This window comes from Apteryx rowi, unplaced genomic scaffold (genome assembly GCF_003343035.1).
Source record: "Apteryx rowi isolate R43461 unplaced genomic scaffold, aptRow1 scaffold_245, whole genome shotgun sequence".
Lineage (NCBI taxonomy): Eukaryota > Metazoa > Chordata > Aves > Apterygiformes > Apterygidae > Apteryx > Apteryx rowi.
In genome coordinates, this window is record NW_020448808.1 from 1,057,487 (window position 1) to 1,074,619 (window position 17,133).

General features: G+C 51.5%; 1 protein-coding gene across 4 annotated transcripts in view; it reads left to right on the forward strand.

Moving 5' to 3' along the window:
- Window positions 1-17,133, forward strand: part of LARP1 (La ribonucleoprotein domain family member 1) — a 43,502-nt gene that overhangs the window by 16,030 nt on the left and 10,339 nt on the right. For 2 of the 4 annotated variants that reach the window (XM_026066631.1, XM_026066634.1), the window contains exons 3-7: window positions 12,488-12,549; window positions 14,672-14,737; window positions 15,664-15,835; window positions 16,572-16,703; window positions 16,953-17,096. In XM_026066631.1, the coding sequence (XP_025922416.1) occupies window positions 12,488-12,549; window positions 14,672-14,737; window positions 15,664-15,835; window positions 16,572-16,703; window positions 16,953-17,096 (576 nt within the window). Of the gene's footprint in view, window positions 1-12,487; window positions 12,550-14,671; window positions 14,738-15,663; window positions 15,836-16,571; window positions 16,704-16,952; window positions 17,106-17,133 lie in introns of all 4 variants that reach the window. The other 2 variants (XM_026066632.1, XM_026066633.1) reach the window with 2 other exon arrangements.

Below are 17,133 nucleotides of genomic sequence, written 5' to 3' on the forward strand. Positions count from 1 at the left end.
TAGGTCTGGCCTTGCTAAACTTCTGGGAGTGTTTGCTGGAGCAGATCCTAGCACCAAATCTCCTTTGCTTTCCCCCGCCCTGAGAGATGGAACTGGATTTCTGGCTTGTGATGGTTTTGTCTTCCTTGATTTCACAAGCTGAGCTGCTGTATCAATTCCCTTTTGTTAAATGGGATCAGGGAAACGTTTGCAGCTGAATTGGCACAGGCTTGAGCGTGAGGTCTGGTGGATGCTTACAAGTGGCCACTGCACAAGGGACTCAGCTGGTTCTGCAGAAATCACTCTGAAGTAGTAGACAAAGTCAGGTAGAGAAAGCATAGCAGGGAGGAATTAAGAGAGATGTTACTTGAATTACCTCACAATCTCCTTTCTAGAAACCTAGTCTCTGGATCTCTTCTTTAAAAAGACAGGTTTTTCCAAGGGCATATTTTGTGTAGAGTTTGCACCTTTGTTCCTTGTAGGACCCCCTCACCTCTTCTGCTGGTGCCTGTGATGGGCACCTGACCTGTACAGTCCCCTTCTGGAAAGTGCGAATGTGCGGAATTGAAGGTTCTCGTGGCAGGCACTTGGCTGCGTGGCTGGCGCTCTCAATTCCTGTCTGTTCGTTGTTAAATATTTACAGTGAGACGTACCAGATGCTTCTGAGGAAGGTTTTTGTCAGCTTCCAAGTCCCCAGTTGCAGCTGCAGAAGAGGCTGACGGCCATTAAAGGGATTGCATCTGTGCAGAGCCCTTGGCTCAGCAGCGACACAATGACCTCTTCTTGCTCGTGCTGTGGGCACCGCTGGCTGTGCTGTCTCATCGGCTGCAGTGAGACACAGACAGAAAATACCCCCTCTACTGATGACAAGAGATTAATGATGTCTGGTCCTGAGGCTTTTTCTTTGATGCTCTTCCACTACCGTGGGAGCAGGGAGCAAATGATTCTTTTGCAGGACTGGGCTTTTATCGCTGCACACCTTTCTTCTGGGTCTTCTCTCCCCAGTGACAATACATGCATGACCTTTGCACAGTTGCCTTTGCTCCCTCTCCGCTGTCTTATTCACCAAACTGTGTTGCAGAGAGGGGAGTGGATTGATCCAAGTGAAGCAAACTCCTGTCACAGAGCACCGAGTCTGAGCAACACCATCCTCCTGCAGTGCAAGTCTCTGACTTGACTGGATTCAGCAGCAGAGTCTGGCACCTCTTTGCTGCCAGCGCTGGGTGTGCAGAGATGCAACCAGAKTATTTCTGCTGAATGCCACCACTCTGCTGGTCCCAGTGGTCAGGCTTCCAGCTTGCCTCCCACTTTCAAGATAAGGTCTAGGACCTTGGGCTAGGCCCTGTTTGTTGCTCTTGGTGCTTATCAGCTTTCACTGCTGACAAGGTGACCTGCTGTACAATGCCAGAGATTGGGAGGGAAAGTCTCCCCACCCTGGACTGCATTTTGGCTTGGCCCCTCTCAGACCACCTGCATGTGCACGTGTACACGCATGCACCCAGGTTTGTGTCACTTGTGTGCCAGGTCTCTGGGTCTTAGTGTTATAACTTGGCTCTGGCTGATGGGCTTCACATGTGGCGTGGAGGTAAGATCTCTGGAGATGGCAGATCAGCTGCTCCAACTGGGAGGGGGCGGTCTCACTAGGTCATCATTTTTCAAACTAAATATAGTTGCCTGTGCTTTCATAAGGCCAGGATTTTTGCATCACGTGACTGTCTTATCCCTCCTGGCCAGCAGTCAGTCAGAGTAGGGGATCGTGTGTCTGAATGGGTGATAATTAACTGTTAACTAGCTTTTCATTAGAGCCTGGCAGAACAGGCAAAGCGGTGCTGCAGAGGTAAGCAGGAGTGGAGGAAACTGCTCTGGGTCTGTCCTGGAGGGTGGAGACCAGTCCTGTTAGGACAGCCCCCTCTTTTAATTTGCAAATCAGTAGCCCCCAAAGGTGAGTGGGTTAGTTTTCTTCTGTGTTTTATGAGGAGTTGCATATCCTTCCATGTGTTGTGTGTCTGTCCTTGCCGTCCTGTAGTTCCTGCTAATGTCCTCGCCTCCTTCTCCCCCACCACTAATTTTTAGGTCATGAACTATCAGCTGGTCTCCAAGCCCTCAGCTTGGAGGAGAGCCTGACCCTCCGACTCCTCCATGACTTGGCTTGTCTGCATGGCATAATTCTCTCTGGGCTCCTGCAGTCTTGCCTTGGTGCTGAGAGCAGAATGTGCAAGGGGAGCGAGCTGGTGTTTTCTGAGTCCGAGTCCAGGCAGGAGTGTTTTCCTGTGGAGTCCTCCTTTCCTCCAGTACCGAGGTGTCCTTGCTGTGCCTTGTCGCCCTGAGTGGCAGCTGAATCAGCTCTCGCCTTTTCTCAGGGCCTGGCGCGTGAGCCCCAGCCTGGCTCATGACAGACGTCCACAGGTTGTGGGACTAACATGTCATTCGCCTGGGAGTGTGGCTCTCCAGGAGCTGCAAGTGCTGTCGGCTTTTCCAGCCCTCTCCATTAACCATTTAATCTGGCAGAGAATATGCTGGTATCCTCAGAGGCATCAGAGTGCGCTGGCGTTCTCTCCTGTGATGACAGAGGAATGCTGCCTAAATGATCTGCTGGCCAGGGACTTGTCTGCACCAGAAAAGCTGGGTCCGACACAGGTTCTGGAGGTGTCTCTCCCTCGGGCTGAAGCAGTGTGGCAGGATAGGTTCCTTTCTCCCTTCCCAGGGACAACAAGGTGGCTCGCTAACTGCAGGGGCCTGAGACACAGCACAGCTCCCTGGTTTTGGCACAGTCTTTTTAGAGTCTCTGATCAGCCGGATGACATTGACTGTGTCCCCAGTGGATGCCTCTTGAAGTCTGGGAACCACTAGCTTTTCCAGGAAAGACCCTTTGGTTTGAGAGAGAACAAGTGAGAGAAGTGAGTTTTCCTTATGGGGTGTGTGTAGGGGGTAGTTCCTGCGTTGTCTCATTCTGTATGACCCTGGCATCTGGAGGATTGGTGCAAGGCATGAGCATGTATCTTCTGTGAYGCAGGTTTCCTAGAAATCCTCCTTGGGGAAGAAGATCACTTGGAAAGGTGGTGGAAAGATATCACTTGCCTTTAAGATGGTTAATTTACTGCCTTTTATGTAGTAGTTATCTGTGCCATAAGGAATCCACAGTACCATTGCTGATGCTGTTAATGTTAGAAATGCCCATTAGCATTTCTTAACCCAGTCCTTCCAGGTTATAGCTTGTCCACAAGTTGAAGGATTTTTGTCTTAGTTTGGAAGGCTGCAGGAAGAGGTTTATGCATCTTCAGGAAATCTAGACCATTCCTTCCTTCATCTGCCCCAGARACAAACTGGAATTGGACCCTGCAGGTGACCAGAGTGTACGGCTGGGAGGGTGTTTGGCTGTTGGGCCAGAATGTAAGGCCAGGTTTTTTATTACAAAGCGTATGTGCATCTTGGCTGTACTGTTCTGCATAACAAGACTACGGTTACTTGCATTTAAAAAGTAATACTGTTTGTAGGCTTCCTGTGACAAGGGCTTCTTTACATCTGGTGCCCGTGCTTGTTCTGAAGGTCTCTGCAGGTCTTTACTGCCTTTAGGATGCTGTTGGCAGAGACAGGCTCTGCAAATGAATTGAGCTGCTTTTTCTTCCCCTCCTTGCAAATTGTCTGTGGAATCCTTCTTGTACACTGCATGGAAGTATTAGCTGAGGGATTTTGAGGGCTTGCAGAGCTGGGAATAAAACTCAGGTGCCCACACTGCCAGCCCGTGACCCTGATCCATCACACTGCTGCCCTATCATACTGCCTTGAACCTTCCTGTACCCTCAGTCCTTTCCTCTCCTCGCATTTTTCTGGGGCACATGGACTCCTGAGCTCTCAGAGCTTGCCTTAGGACACCCAGGTAGGAGTGTTCTCATGCTCTCTGCAGAGCTGTCAAATGCCCTTTTTGAAGTTATTTTTAGTTAGTGATCTTTGCAGCAGTTGCAGAGATTACATTGCAGAGAAGTGTAGGCAGCTCCTTGCTTCCTTTGCTGTTACAGTAGGGCTTGTAAGGTGGAGCTGTCTGCTGAAGAGTTGCAGAAAATTGCTTGGAAAGCTTTGAGCCACAGTGCCTGCAGCTTGTCTTGCTCCTGCTGAACAGACTTCCCACATGCTTTGCAAGCCCAGATCCTGCTCGGCTCTGCAGCTTGAGGATCAGGCCCCTTGCTTGGTCCTGACCTTGCCCATTCCTCAGCAGTTTCTCTTACACAGACAAGAAGCTGCTAAAATTGCAGAGGTGCTGAAAATATCCCTCTTCCCTCTGTAGACGGGTCCACATGCTGTGGTACCAGCTGGGAGTCACAAGATCACATGCTGCAAATGGTGGCACAGGCTGCTGACTGCAAGTGTTTGTCTGCAGTCCCAGGAGTGGGTGGGAGTCCCCGCAGGAGAGATGCACCTGGTTCTTGCTAGATTTCCATGTGGTAGCATCCAATTTAAAACTATTAGAGAGCCCCATCCTGGTGCTCCCTCAATTTGCACTCCYTCCCCGCTACCACCACTCTTCTATCTATGGCAGTGATTTGGTGGGAGGTAGAGCAGGAAAATGTTGGACTGGCATCTAGACAAGATGCAGTCTGTGTGCCCAGTTTGCCCTGAACCTTGTAGGTTTTATGTACATTATGACACCTTCAGCAAAATGTGAGCATGCAAAGTCAATCAATGATATAAATCTTTTTAAATCTTTATAAAACTTTTCTGCTTGTGTGCATAGTTGTGGAGAGCTCTGGAGGCAAGTGTTTCTCATGTCAGTGAGGCATGAACTGTGACACGTGTCCAAGACCAGTGCTGGGAGCAGGTCATTGGGAGGCAGGAGGAGGTGGAAGCTGGTACTTGGTCTCTGAGTGCATCTCTAGCTCTCTGTGCACAGAGGCATGCTTCCAAAACATTCCCCAGCGGGAGCCAGGTCCCCTCTGCCCCACTGCGCTGAGTGTCCCCATCTGCTCATGCTTCCCAGCCCTTTCATGCTAAGGGTATATTCCCTACCACTTCCCATCTCACTGATGAAGAAATGGATGCAGCAGTCACTGGAAGTGGGCAGAAAGTGTTTGCCTGTCCCTCAAGACTCGCTTCCTGCGACTTCAGGGGGCTTCTCAATGGGGCAGACTCTCGATAAGAAAACAAACCTTCAGCAGCTTCCACAGCGAACAGGCTGCCGATGGGAGGGGGAAGGCTGTTGTCAGCTTGTAGGCCGCATCTGGCCTGCAGGACTGATCCTGCAAGTGTCTCTGGAGAAGTCATGGTATTGATGTGGCTCACAGAGCTCACCAGCTGTGTCCTCCCACACCTGGGTTCGGCCAGGCTCTGACTCCAAGTCTCTGGTGCATCTGCATAGGCTGGGATGGGTGCCATTGGAGATCCCTCAAAATACCATCTTGTCCCTGCTGCTGAGCAAATCAGGCCACCCTGGGAGAGAGTTTGAGACGTGGAGGAAGGACAGGGACTCGGATTCATGCACTGGTTTTCCCACATTGGCAAGCTGAGAACACGCATTAGTTAACCAGTCTGTAGCTATTCTAGATTGGCTCCCGAGGTCTCCTTTGTGGCCAGCAGTGGGATGTGCTTGTAATCACAGCTGCCGCAGATGCTCTGTGGGCTTGGCTCTGACTTGTCACCTGCTGGTTCCCTGTTTCTTATGGGAATTGCTGTGCTGCGTCAATGCTGTTCCACCTAGTGTGTCCTGTGTGTGATACCCCAGGAGGGGACTCTCTTGCCTTTCTCTGGAAAGACTCTCAAGGAGTTAGCTACTTCCAGGGAAAACAGCTAATCCCTGGGCTTATTTTTCTTTGCCTGGGGAATGAGCATGTGCATAAATACTGCGGGAGCTGGTAGCAGTCGTCTTAGGTGTAAGTTGTCTAATGGTTTCTGTCCTTAATCTTCTCAGAAGTTGTCACACCCCCATGTCCCTTGTATTTCTCAGGAGGTCAGTGCAAGTGCCTTTTCCTTGCCATGTTAGTTTTGGCTGGGGCACAGTTCCCCTCTCGCTTTCAAGTTGCGCAGACCCCCACCCTCTTTAGACCTTGGCTCAACCTTGCCAAAGCTATACTTGTTCTCCATCAACCTGGAGACCTCAAAGAAGCTTTGCCAAGGCAGGTATCCCATAATACCAGGTATGGTCTGTGGTACTCGACTAGCACTCACCAGGAACGTCCCACAGAAGGAGAGAGGGTAGTTCAGAGACTCTTGTCCCTGCAGAAGTGTGGTTAAGTAGATCCTGTTAGACTGCTAGGCATGCAGACTGGCTCTCCCTCTCTGCGCCCTTGGGCTCCTTTGGAGAGCTCTGGGGAATCTGGGGATTCCAGTTCTTCCCTTCCACCACCTAGCAGGACCTGCAGCGCAGAGCATGTGCCCCTGCCTCAGCCTCTCCAGTGCAAAGTCCAGGCTCTTGGCTTCAAAACCGTCTTCATCAGCAGTTTTGCCTAGATGCCATGCTGTGAACTTAGAGCAGCTTAGGGGCAGGCATGTTCCTTTCTGTTGACTCAGTTCCTGGGGGAAGGAAGAGTGTGCAGCGTCAGGGACGGAGCACATGCTGAGGTCTGAGATTGCGAGAGCCCTGGAAAACTGCATTCCTGTTGGGCTTTATATTACAAGCACTGACTGCCCTTTGAGAGGCTGTCCCAGTTGGTGCTTTGGTAGTGTAAGCCTTTGTCTACATTGCACCCGAGTGGTATGCCAGGAGCGGGCACTACAGTTTGCTTGCTAGAGATGCAGATATTCCTACTGCAATACCAGGTCTCTCCCCAGCCTTGCAGATTTATTCCACCTCTTCATCTACCATCTTTAAAAATCCATTGCAAGCTGCAGTAGAAATGAGAGAACCAGGTTGACCAACGTTGTTTCTGATTTGCCCAGGTTAGGTAGTAAATACATCTCCTAGGCTGAATGCAATGCTCTGTGGTCCTGCAGCTCGTGTCCCTCTCAGAGTGTGTTGTCAGTGCATGTTTAGTTGCAGAGCTGTTGTTGCCCTGGCTGTCTGCTCCTTGTGCAATGACTATTCTCCTGCTTCCAGTTAAAAGGTGTTTGCTAACCTAGATGTATCTGTGAACTTCCTGCTCTGAAGCCTGTGAAGAGGGCTGCTTACTGCAGCCAGTTACAGTCTGGAAAGAAAACGCAAGGTGTTTTCATAGCTTTGTCCTTTCTGGTGCTCGCCAGGTGCTTCAGGGAGCAAGTGCCAGAAGCCAGAGAACACTTCAGCTGTGACTTGGTGATAGGAGAGGTTTGACAGCAGTACAACATCAAGACTCCAGTGCTCTCACCCATGCATCATCCCCCTCAGTTGTTAAGAAATAACCTCATCTTGGCTTGGGGAGTCCACAAGGAAATGATCTGATTCCCAACTTGGTTCCATAGACAGTTGCTGGCACAGCTGAAGGGGCAGAGGAGGGAATTCGTTCTGGTGGAATCGCTGCTGAGGCTGTACGGCTGAGCTGAGGATAGGCAGAGATGAGGCAGAAGGCTGCAGATACCATTCTGGATCAAAACCTGAGACCTGCTTTCTATTCCTGGCTCCGCTAGCGTCTGCTCTGTGACCTCAGGCAAACCACTTCTTCCTCCTCTGAGCTCTATCCACTTGCCAGTCTTACGCAGCTAAAACGTGGGCTCCCTCTGTACCTGCTTTGTACATCCCCTTGCACAACAGGGCCCTGGTCTTTGTTTAGGTTTCCAGGCAGTGCTAGTGCAACCGAATATTACTTAGTGCAATAAATAAGTGCAAAAGGAGATTTTTTTTGAAATGTCAGGGCACAAACCTCCTTGATCAGCCTCCTGCATCAAACAGTAGAAGTCAGCAGCCGCAGCAAGCCTGTGGAAGTAGAGGGAGAGCAGTTGTCTTGTTTCCAAGATTTCTCTGGCTGCTTTTGTCAGATATTCAGCGGAGCTGTTGATTGTACCTGGTTCCCTCTGTGCCCAGTTGCATGTCCCTTGCTCTCCCTGGTGTGTTGAGGCATCTATCTGAGACGACCTCCCCTGGGAATACGGTGCACCCCAGCCTGGCCTCGAAGGCTGCCTATCGATGCCTGCAGGGGGCCGGTTGGATACGGCCCTGCAGGGGCCGGCTTGGGTGGGGTCCACCTTCTCCGCATCCTTGCTGCACTGGCTTTCTCCTCCTTCCCGACAGTGCTGCTGCGCTGGATGGAGACAGAGCGTGGCCCCAGAGAGTTGCAGGGCTGTCTTCCCTGTCTTTTATGTGGTCCCAAGCACTGAAAAGGAGGTGTCTTTTGCCTAGCTTTTTTTAGCCTGTTTTCCTTAGTTTTCTCCATGCAATTTTTTCTTTCTTCTCTTCACTTTGAAAACGCCCAGGGTAATGTGACTTCTGAGGTATCTGTCAGCAGTTTTTAAGTGCTCAGCTACCAGGGCAGGATCTAGTATCCCTCACTAGCGCTGCTTGTCCTGGACTCCTGTGCCTGGATGTGTAACACCCCATTACTCCCCATTTATCGAGTATACAGTGAGAAAGGGTTTTTTTTCAGTGCAGTTTGGCAGGAGGTCTTTTCACTTGCATGTCACGAGATGTATTGCTTTCCTGTGGGCAGGCCTTGTAAGAAGGTTTTCTTCTGAAGCCTGGGTACCTGAGTGAGCCTACTTTTTTTTTTTTTCTTTCTCCTTCTCTTGTGTGTGCTGGAGTCTTTGCATAAGGGGGCATAAAGAGCCATTTTTAGTTTGATATAAAGGAGCTCGAGTGTGGAATAGTTCTTTATTTGGAGCTGAGGCCCTTGGTTAGGCTGGCTTGCTCTGGAAGGCATGGAGCAAAGCTTCTGCTCACCGTGGCCCTGCAGATGCTCTGGATGTCAGCGTGCGTTTGTGTGGCTGCTAGCACGATCACATCGCCTCAGTCTCCTGCCCGAGTTTGAGCAGTCTCGACCATGACTTCTGGATCTGGACTCCATCCGTGCTGGCAAGAGCAGCCTGCAGCCATCTCCGCGTCGCGGGCCTGGCTGCGCTCCCTGAATCAATCTCCCCGTCAGGCTGCAATGCCTGCTGCAGTGCTTTGCTTAGCATGTTTTGTCTTCCACGGTGCTCTGCAAATGCTAATTAGTCCTCTCAGCACCTCAGCTAGATAAGGGATCCCTGTTCCTATCTTGCAGATAAGAAAACTAGCAGAACTTGTTTTAAATAATCTCTTCCCCCCCCCGCAAAGATGATGAAGTCCTGGCACCTACCCTCTGCTTGTGCCTATGCATTGGCATCGTCTTTTGTTAGAGGGTGTAGGGGGCCTTTTTGACCTGTCCCCAAAGATGCACAAAAACATATTGTTAACTGACAACATGGTTGTGAGGCTCTTGAACCAAAGCTGCTGGAGAGGCGAGGCCAGGGTGCCGTTCCCGTGAACCCTGGGCAGATGTCCAGGTGGGGTGTTTGCAGTGGGAAAGGGAGCCCTGCTCTGCTCCAGCTGGAGAATCTGTGCTGTGTTGCTTAATCACGCTGCGGAGTGAGTTCAGTTATTTTTTTCAGCTGTGCCAAGTATGCCGGTCGTTGCTGTTAAAGCAGGCAGGTGCTCCCGTACCTGTGGAAAAGGGGCTGACTGCGGGTTTGTGCTGTAGCGCTTGGTGCCTTTTGAAGCTATATTTAGTTGGTGACATCTGTGGGCGTTGAGTGGAGGATTTTAGGGGCTGTTTTGAAAGCGTTCATTCTTCCTACGCTAGTAGGGAAGTTTAAAAGCCTTGTGGCAAGCTTTCTGCCGTGGAGCCAGAATTCTCAATGAGGTGCACGTGGAATAACTGAGGGACACGTGGGATTGCCACTGTTTGATTGCAGGGTGGGGGCAGTGCAAGCAGGCTGGGGAGGTACTGGGGAAAATGGGGAGGATTTGAGGACCCAGCTAAGAGCTTGRGCTGTCCCTGGGGTGAAATCCCCGCATGGGAGCCTTATGAAAGGAAATTGGGGAGAGGGAATGCGCATGGCTCCATTCTGCCATGTCTGACTCTGCCTTATTGACATTTCAAAGTTTCCAGCTTTGAGCAAGGCTGGGCCAGTGGGATGAATCATAGGTTTCAAGGCTAGAAAAGGGACCGGTTTTGATCATCTAGGCAAAGTCAAACTGTCTTATGCAGGAGATCAAAGCCAGCTTTGAATGGAGCTAGGTAAGCTATTCAGGGCGGTTCCCTGGGTGTCCCCAGATAGCCTCTGCAATTGCTTGGGGCCCTTCTCTTCACCTCCTTCCTATCCTCACCCCCCACCCAAGTCTAGAGTGCTTTTGTTTTAAACGGAGCTGGTAGAGTCGGTGCTGCAGGGGATCCTGGCATCCTGCAGCAATGCTCGCTTCTGCCAGGCCTCCAGCAGGCTGGCCCCAGGCTGGACTCTGTCACGACTGGCGCCATGTACATGGTACATAGCATGGGCTCTCCCTCAGGGCCGTGGCTGGTCCTCCCTGTGCAGAATTGCTGTTAGCAGTGGCTGCCTTGTACTCTGCTTTGCTCTTCGGGAGGTGACCCTAATGCATGGTCCTTGCTGGACAGTGGTGCTACAGCAGGATTATCTTAGCCTTGCTCAGTACTGAGAGTTGTGTGTGCCCAAGACACGTGTGAACACATGGTTTTCCATCACACTTGCTTAGTTTCAAAATAATTTTGTTATGTGCTGCTTAAAAACTTACTAACAAACCACATCTACATATGTGGAAGCTTGCTCCAAACTTTGTGGAGCCTTTGAAATTTGGAAGGAAACCGCATTGAGACAAATAATTCGGTAGCATTTCTTAATGATGTTATGTGATCCCAAGAGGATTTGTCTGCAGTCCCCTAAGTGACCTAACCTGCTTTTGAAAAGTCCCTGTAAGAGCTAAACCAGTTTGTTCTTAAAAAATCTGATGAAATTTCACCCCCCCCATCCCAGCTGGATGTTAGAGAGGCTGAGTGCCCCCTCCTTGCCTCAGGCTTGTGGTACCTGCTATCACCTCCAAAAGGCCTTTTGTGGGTGGGAGAGGTCACGGAGGTGCAGACAAGACTGGATATGTGCAGAGCTGACGAGGAGTTCACAGGTTAAAGCTGGTGTCCCCTAACAGGAAGATGCAAAACTGGAAGCAGGGCTGAGCCTCGAGCACAGTAACCCAACTGCAGGAGCGAGGGAGATGCTCTCAAACCACCCTTGCCTGCTCTGGACTCCTGTCCCCATGCATTTCTGGTGCTGCTGACTGGTGGCAGGGTGCAGAGACTTTTTCCTCGTGCAGGATGTGCTCTGGAAGAGCATGGAGATGAGTGAGGTCTTTTTTCTCAGGTGGGTGTGTGGGAAACCCCATGAGTAGCTGGAAGCAAGGATATAATTCCTATTTGAGGCTAAAAATCCTTCCTCCCCCCTTGTTGTCCTTGCATAGTTGTTTTGTGTTAGGCAGCAGTGTGCTACTCTGTCGGATGTTACATGTGGCCAGCATGAGCCTGCTCCAGGGACCTTGCAGCCAAAACTGGGAGGGAGAAAACAAGCTGAATTTGTTTTTCTTCCTGTAAGACCTCGTTGTGCTAAGTGCTGTATGAACAGGAGCAAAGACAAGTCATGGTGTGGCTGAGGGTTCTGACTGCTCCAGGTGGTGTGGGAAGTCTGTGGTCAGCCCAGGATCTAAGGCCATCTCTGAGGTCCCAGTCGGGTTGCAACCCTGGAACAAAACTCCCGTGAAGAGCTACAGGGGCTGCTTTAAAACTCCTTCCAGCCCTCTTGGGTTCAGTGCTGCAGTCTGATGATGTTTTGCTGAGACACTGATTCCTACTGTTTTGGCAAGGGTCAGTTTTGACAGCCCTTTTCCCAGGCTGGGCTTAGAGTATGAGCACCTGGGCTCTGATACCTCAAAATACCCCGAAGGCACTTAAGTACCTAAATACTACTGGCTGCAGAGGCATTTGTGCACTTCCTAGATTTGGCTCTCTCTCTCTGTCTGTACGTTCCCTCTCATGAACTTGCTGCCCTGTTCTGGGATGCACTGGAGATCAAAGCGAGGCACGAGATGAGCAGCGTCTGTGTGCCGCAAGCTTGGCAGTGTGGGTGCGTGTCCCTCCTTCAGAGTCCTCTGCCCCATGGGGAAGGCCAGGCCCATTAACATCGTGATACGCTTGGCTGTTCAAGGGCATGTTTGTTTTGCTGCGCATACAGCAGATCAAGTTCTGTGTGGAGCTTTACAGAGCAAGCCGAACTCTTTGCCACCCCTCCTCCTTGGCAGGCAAGGCCAAGCGGAGAGGGCTGAGCTAAGCAAGGGAGTGTCTTTGTGCAGAGGGACAGGGTTAAGGGCCTGCCTTCCTGGGGGAAACCAACTGCCTGGATTAATCAGGAGTCCTCTAAATGTAGTAAATGCTGAGAGTCTGGTGCAGACAGCCTCTGTCAGTGACAGGGATGGGGCATGCAGTAGGCTTAGCTTTAGTAGACTGTTTTCTATTCCTCTTTTCTTAGCCCTCCTTTGCTGCAGAGGGGGAAATGCCACTTATGGCCTGCTTTCCATCTGCCTCCCACCAGAACTAGCACTTCCACAGCTCTCAGCTCTGTTTTAACAGTTTTTTTTCCCCTCCTCTTTCAGAACATACAACTCCTGCTAAAGTGGTGAGGGCTGCCAACCCGAGACAGCGGAAAGGAAGCAAGGTAAGTCTGGGCCTGCCTTCCCCCTTGCTGGCCTCCAGCTTCTGGTGCAGCACAGAGTGAGCATCTTGAGGGTCTGGTGAGCAGACCACTTCCTTTGCAAGCCTGGTTGCAGAGGGGCTCACATGCTGGCCTGGCTGTTTGCAAGAGCATGGAGGAGAATATCCTGATTCTCCATCCCCTCTTCAGCTTTCTAGTATTCTTGTGTTCTGTGTGGACCTGTTCTCTGCCTGCCTGTGCTAGGGGAGGCATGTTCACCTCCCTTTTGCAGGGAGACGTTCAGAGCACAGTGCTGGACATGGAAAGCTTCTCCCAAGGACACCGTAGCCCTTGGTTGTGGGTTTGGCTGCTGCCCTGCTTTGCAGTGTCGACAGTGCTGTGGTGTGATGGAGGAATGTATCTGTAGGTCCCCATTCTATCCAGTCTAGTCTGTTAGTGTTCTTTCCCATGGCTGTTGGTATCCCAGTAATTAGTTTCAAACCAAGCCGCTGTTTCTGCAGAGGAACCAGGGCAATCTGTTCCCATGGGTCAGTGTCTGATGGAGGAACAGTAGTTTCTGAGGATGTTGCATGCGGTTGGGGCACAGTTGCCCCAGGAATAATTGAGAATGTTGGCTATTAATGTTGGCTCTCGGCGGCTAGCAGAGACACATCTGAAACTTCACATGACTTCTTTATCCATTCCTTCTCAAGAAAATGGCCCTGGGGACAGAAGACACTCCTGTCTGTGGGACAAGCATGGCTCTGCACTGGAGATGGTTTTCCCAGGAAGCCTGCCTTCCAGAGAGAGGAGTGTGACACCTGGATGTAGACATGCTCTCATGAGGGACTCAGTGACTCCAAATTAACTTAGAAATGAGAACCCCTCAAAGACAAGGGGGAATTTCTCTGCCCAGATCATCTTAAACTCAATGCCCAGCCATGATTAATTGCATATCCAGGCAGCTGTTTGGGTCCTTTCCTTGTGCTGTGCTCTGTACTGTTCCCAGTAGCAAATATCTCCCCTGAAAACTGGAGGAGGTGGAATGGTGGTAATGACCAGGTTGCTTCTTCAGCAGAAATGCCTGGTGGTCTCACATGTAGCAATGGGTTATTTGGAACAAGGCTGCTCTAATGACCATCAGATACCTGCTTCTTTACCCCCCGCCCCCAACCAATTCTACTACGTGGTCCCTATGTTCTGTGGTCACCAACATGTGGTTGCAGTTAGGCACTTAAGTGGAAATAAGCCTGATTGTAACTTGCCACTAGGTGGAGGCAACTTCTTTAATGAGATGTGGTTGCTTCAGTTTGGTTAAGGATGCTGGAAGTTCTGCTGTGCTTTGCCTGTCCAAGGGACAGTAACTATGATGAGGTCTCAGGGGCTTGAATTTACAACCTCCTCCATTGCAAGCTATAGGGATGATGCAGGAATTCACTCCAGGTGCCTTGTTTGCAAAATGTGAAGTCTGGGGATAAAATCAGAGATTGGTCATGTGGGAAGGGGGCAACTGGTCCGTGCAAGCGCAAGGGAGGTGAAGAAGCCAAGACTCCTATTTGCTATTCCTTAGGCTGTAGTTTTGTTGTGAGCAGCAACAAGGATTGAATGTGGGAGCAGATCATACGAGTGCATGAGCAGAAAGGCAGCCTGGACTGCAGTGGGCTTGTGCCTGCTGGCCACCCTGAGAGGAAGGCAGAGCCTTGCATGTGATGGCTCAAGACCAGAGCTTTTCCCATACTGCATCTTAACCCCAAAGGCAGTCTGTTTTAAAACTTAAGAGTGGTGTTGCATCGCCCAAAGGTGAATTATCCTGAGCAGCTTGATGCCATGTGCTCCTGCTGGGGCAGAGAGCTTGGAGGGAGTTGGGAGGCTGGTGGCAACCTCGTTACAATCCCTGATAGGTTTAAACTGATCTGCAGATATTTGGGATTAAATTGGAGGCCCTGTTTGGCTGGGGAGGCGGGRGCTGTGTATATAATCGTCGCAATAGTTTGCATGTTGTCCCCAGATATCCTGGGGATAGCCAGCTGTGGGACACGAGTGGATCATGATAGTGACAGTGTGGCTGGGAGGGCTTTTGGCTGCCAACCCAGGGAATGGCACCCACAATTTGTGCACTAACGAGACCTTTCTCTTTGGACACAAGGTTGGTGACTTCGGTGATGCCACAAATTGGCCAACACCTGGAGAAATAGCCCACAAGAGTGTCCAGGTGAGAACATAAGATCCTCAACAGCTGTTTCTGGCTGAACCTCAGTATTTTGCCCCCTGGTAGCATGCTTGGGGAAGCCATGTTGTTGGTAGGCACCTCTGCATGCTCTGYTGCTATGAGGTAGGAGACCCTGGGCCTTTCAAAGGGGTTCTCTCTCTGCTGAGTAGGACAAGGCCCTTGCAGGCCTCCCTGTCCTGTTGCAGCCCTGGTAGCTCTGGCTGAGCCAGACCATTTGGGGTGCTGAGTGTCAGTGTAGAGGCAGCCAGGAATAGCGTGCTGGGAGCAGGGGATTTCCTTTTAGGGCTGCCCTGCATATTGGGCTCCCTCACTCAGTGGTGCTATTCTGGGAGCGTGGAGCCTGCTGTAAACTCTGGGCCTGGTGAAAGCAGGTATGGCAGCTCCTGAACTGGCTCTCCTCAGGGCTGGTCATTGCAAGAAGGGGTCTGGATAAATGCTGAGACATGTGAGAAGGGGCTTGTATGCCCACAGGGCACGGCCTTTCATTTCTGATGGACGTGGGCATTGTTGAAACCTTTCTATATTTGGACACTGCTTCACCAGCTCCCTGCTGTCTGTCAGGGCATGAGGGTCACTCACACTCTTGCCATGTTGGCAGTCTGGTCCCTTGAAGCCCCCATCCAGGAACACCAGGCCTCCTTGGCAGTCCCTCTCAGTAACTTCTGTGCCCAGAACTTGTGTCCCAACTCGAGTGCTTCCCAGCATCTCCTGGAGATAGCTCCAGGTGTTTCTGTAGAACACCTTGCCCTGATCAGATATAAAGCCTTCTCCAGGAATAGGACAGCTCTGGAGGGCATAGGGCAGGGATGCCCTCCTGTTCCTACTCCCACCAGGATTGCTGGGCTCTGCCTCCAGCTCTTCAGTTTCCCACAACCGTCATGTTTCTTCTTGTACTCGTGTGTCCCCAGCAGCCGCACAAAGCACCATCCATCCGTAAACTGCCCATCAAGAAAGACATGAAAGAACAGGAGAAAGGAGATGGGAGCGATGGCAAGGAGAGTCTGAAAACTAAATCGGACGAGTCTGGGGAGGAGAAGAACGGTGATGATGACAACCAGAAGTCAGCCCAAAAGAAGAAAGGTAAGGCAGGCTGTGGCAGACTYCCTGCAGGGACAGTCCCCTCAGCTCAGCAGCAGTCGGATGCCTGTCTCCCTCTGTGACCCAAGGTCGGGTGGAAGCACTGGCCACTATCCCCACAGGTCTTGCTGCAGGACATGCTCCCAGCCCTGGGGCAGTCATGGTGGAAAGGTGTTTGCAGGCTGCAACAGAGGAAGGTGTCACCTTCGTGACTGGAATTGTTTGGGCACACACTGTGGGCTTTGTGAGGGAGACGTGAGGGTCTTCCCTGTAGGGCAGCCTTGGCAGAGTTTGCCCTGTTCGGTTGCACCCTGTAATAAGCGGAGGCAGGGGAACAGGTAGAGCAGGGCCCAGGTAGGGTCATCTGTGCTTCCTTGTCTGAGGAGCTGTGGCAGGAGTGGTCTGCCTTCTCATATGTGCTCCCCAGTGGTACAGAAATGCCCTCTGACTGCAGGTTGCGTCAGCCATGGTTGACACATGGGCTTGGTCTAGCCTGTGCCTTGCAAGCAGAAAGGAGGAGAGGAGGAACAAGTGCCATGAAGCAACAGTGGGGTGTGCATGCTGTTCATCTACGCCTAAGAGCCCCCGTCAGATCCTTTCTGCATCCTCATGGTGCCTCACAAATGGTTTGGGAGGCAGGGGGGCCCTAAGGGACATCCAAGGAAAGAGTCAGTGCAAAAGGCCCTGGAAGCAGATACTCTCTAAAYGTGTGTCACACCCAAATCCTCTCCTTTTGCAGGCAACAAACACAAGTGGGTCCCTTTGCAGATAGACATGAAATCGGAGGTGCCCAGGGACAAAACGGCCTCTCGGAACAACCGGCAAAATGAGCAGCACAGACACCCTTCCAACAACCGCAGTGAGCTGAAAGGTGGGTGCTGGGGCTGCAGCCCCGCTTTGCCTCCACTTGCCATGAGGCAGCACTGCTGAGGCCATGGCTCCTTGGCCTCGGGGAAGACCAAGTCCCATTGCTCTGAGGCTGGCTGCCGCTGCCAGGCACAGCATGGGGCAGTACGGATGCTTCGTTCATCTGAAGAGCTCCGAGGGCAGCAGGGCTTGCCTTGGGGAGGTGTCTTCAAATCTTAACATCCCTCCTGCCTCTTTTCCCCATCTTCCACAGGCTGGCACCCAGATAATAAGCACGAACGCAGCTGGCAAGACCATGATGAAACCTCCAGTGTGAAGAGCGAGGGAGGAGCTGTGCGAGGGGCCTTCCGGGGCCGAGGCCGAGGCCGCGGCAGGGGCCGGGGCCGCGGCAGAGGAGGTGCTCGCTGTATGTGTGGCCTTGTGACAGCAGAGAG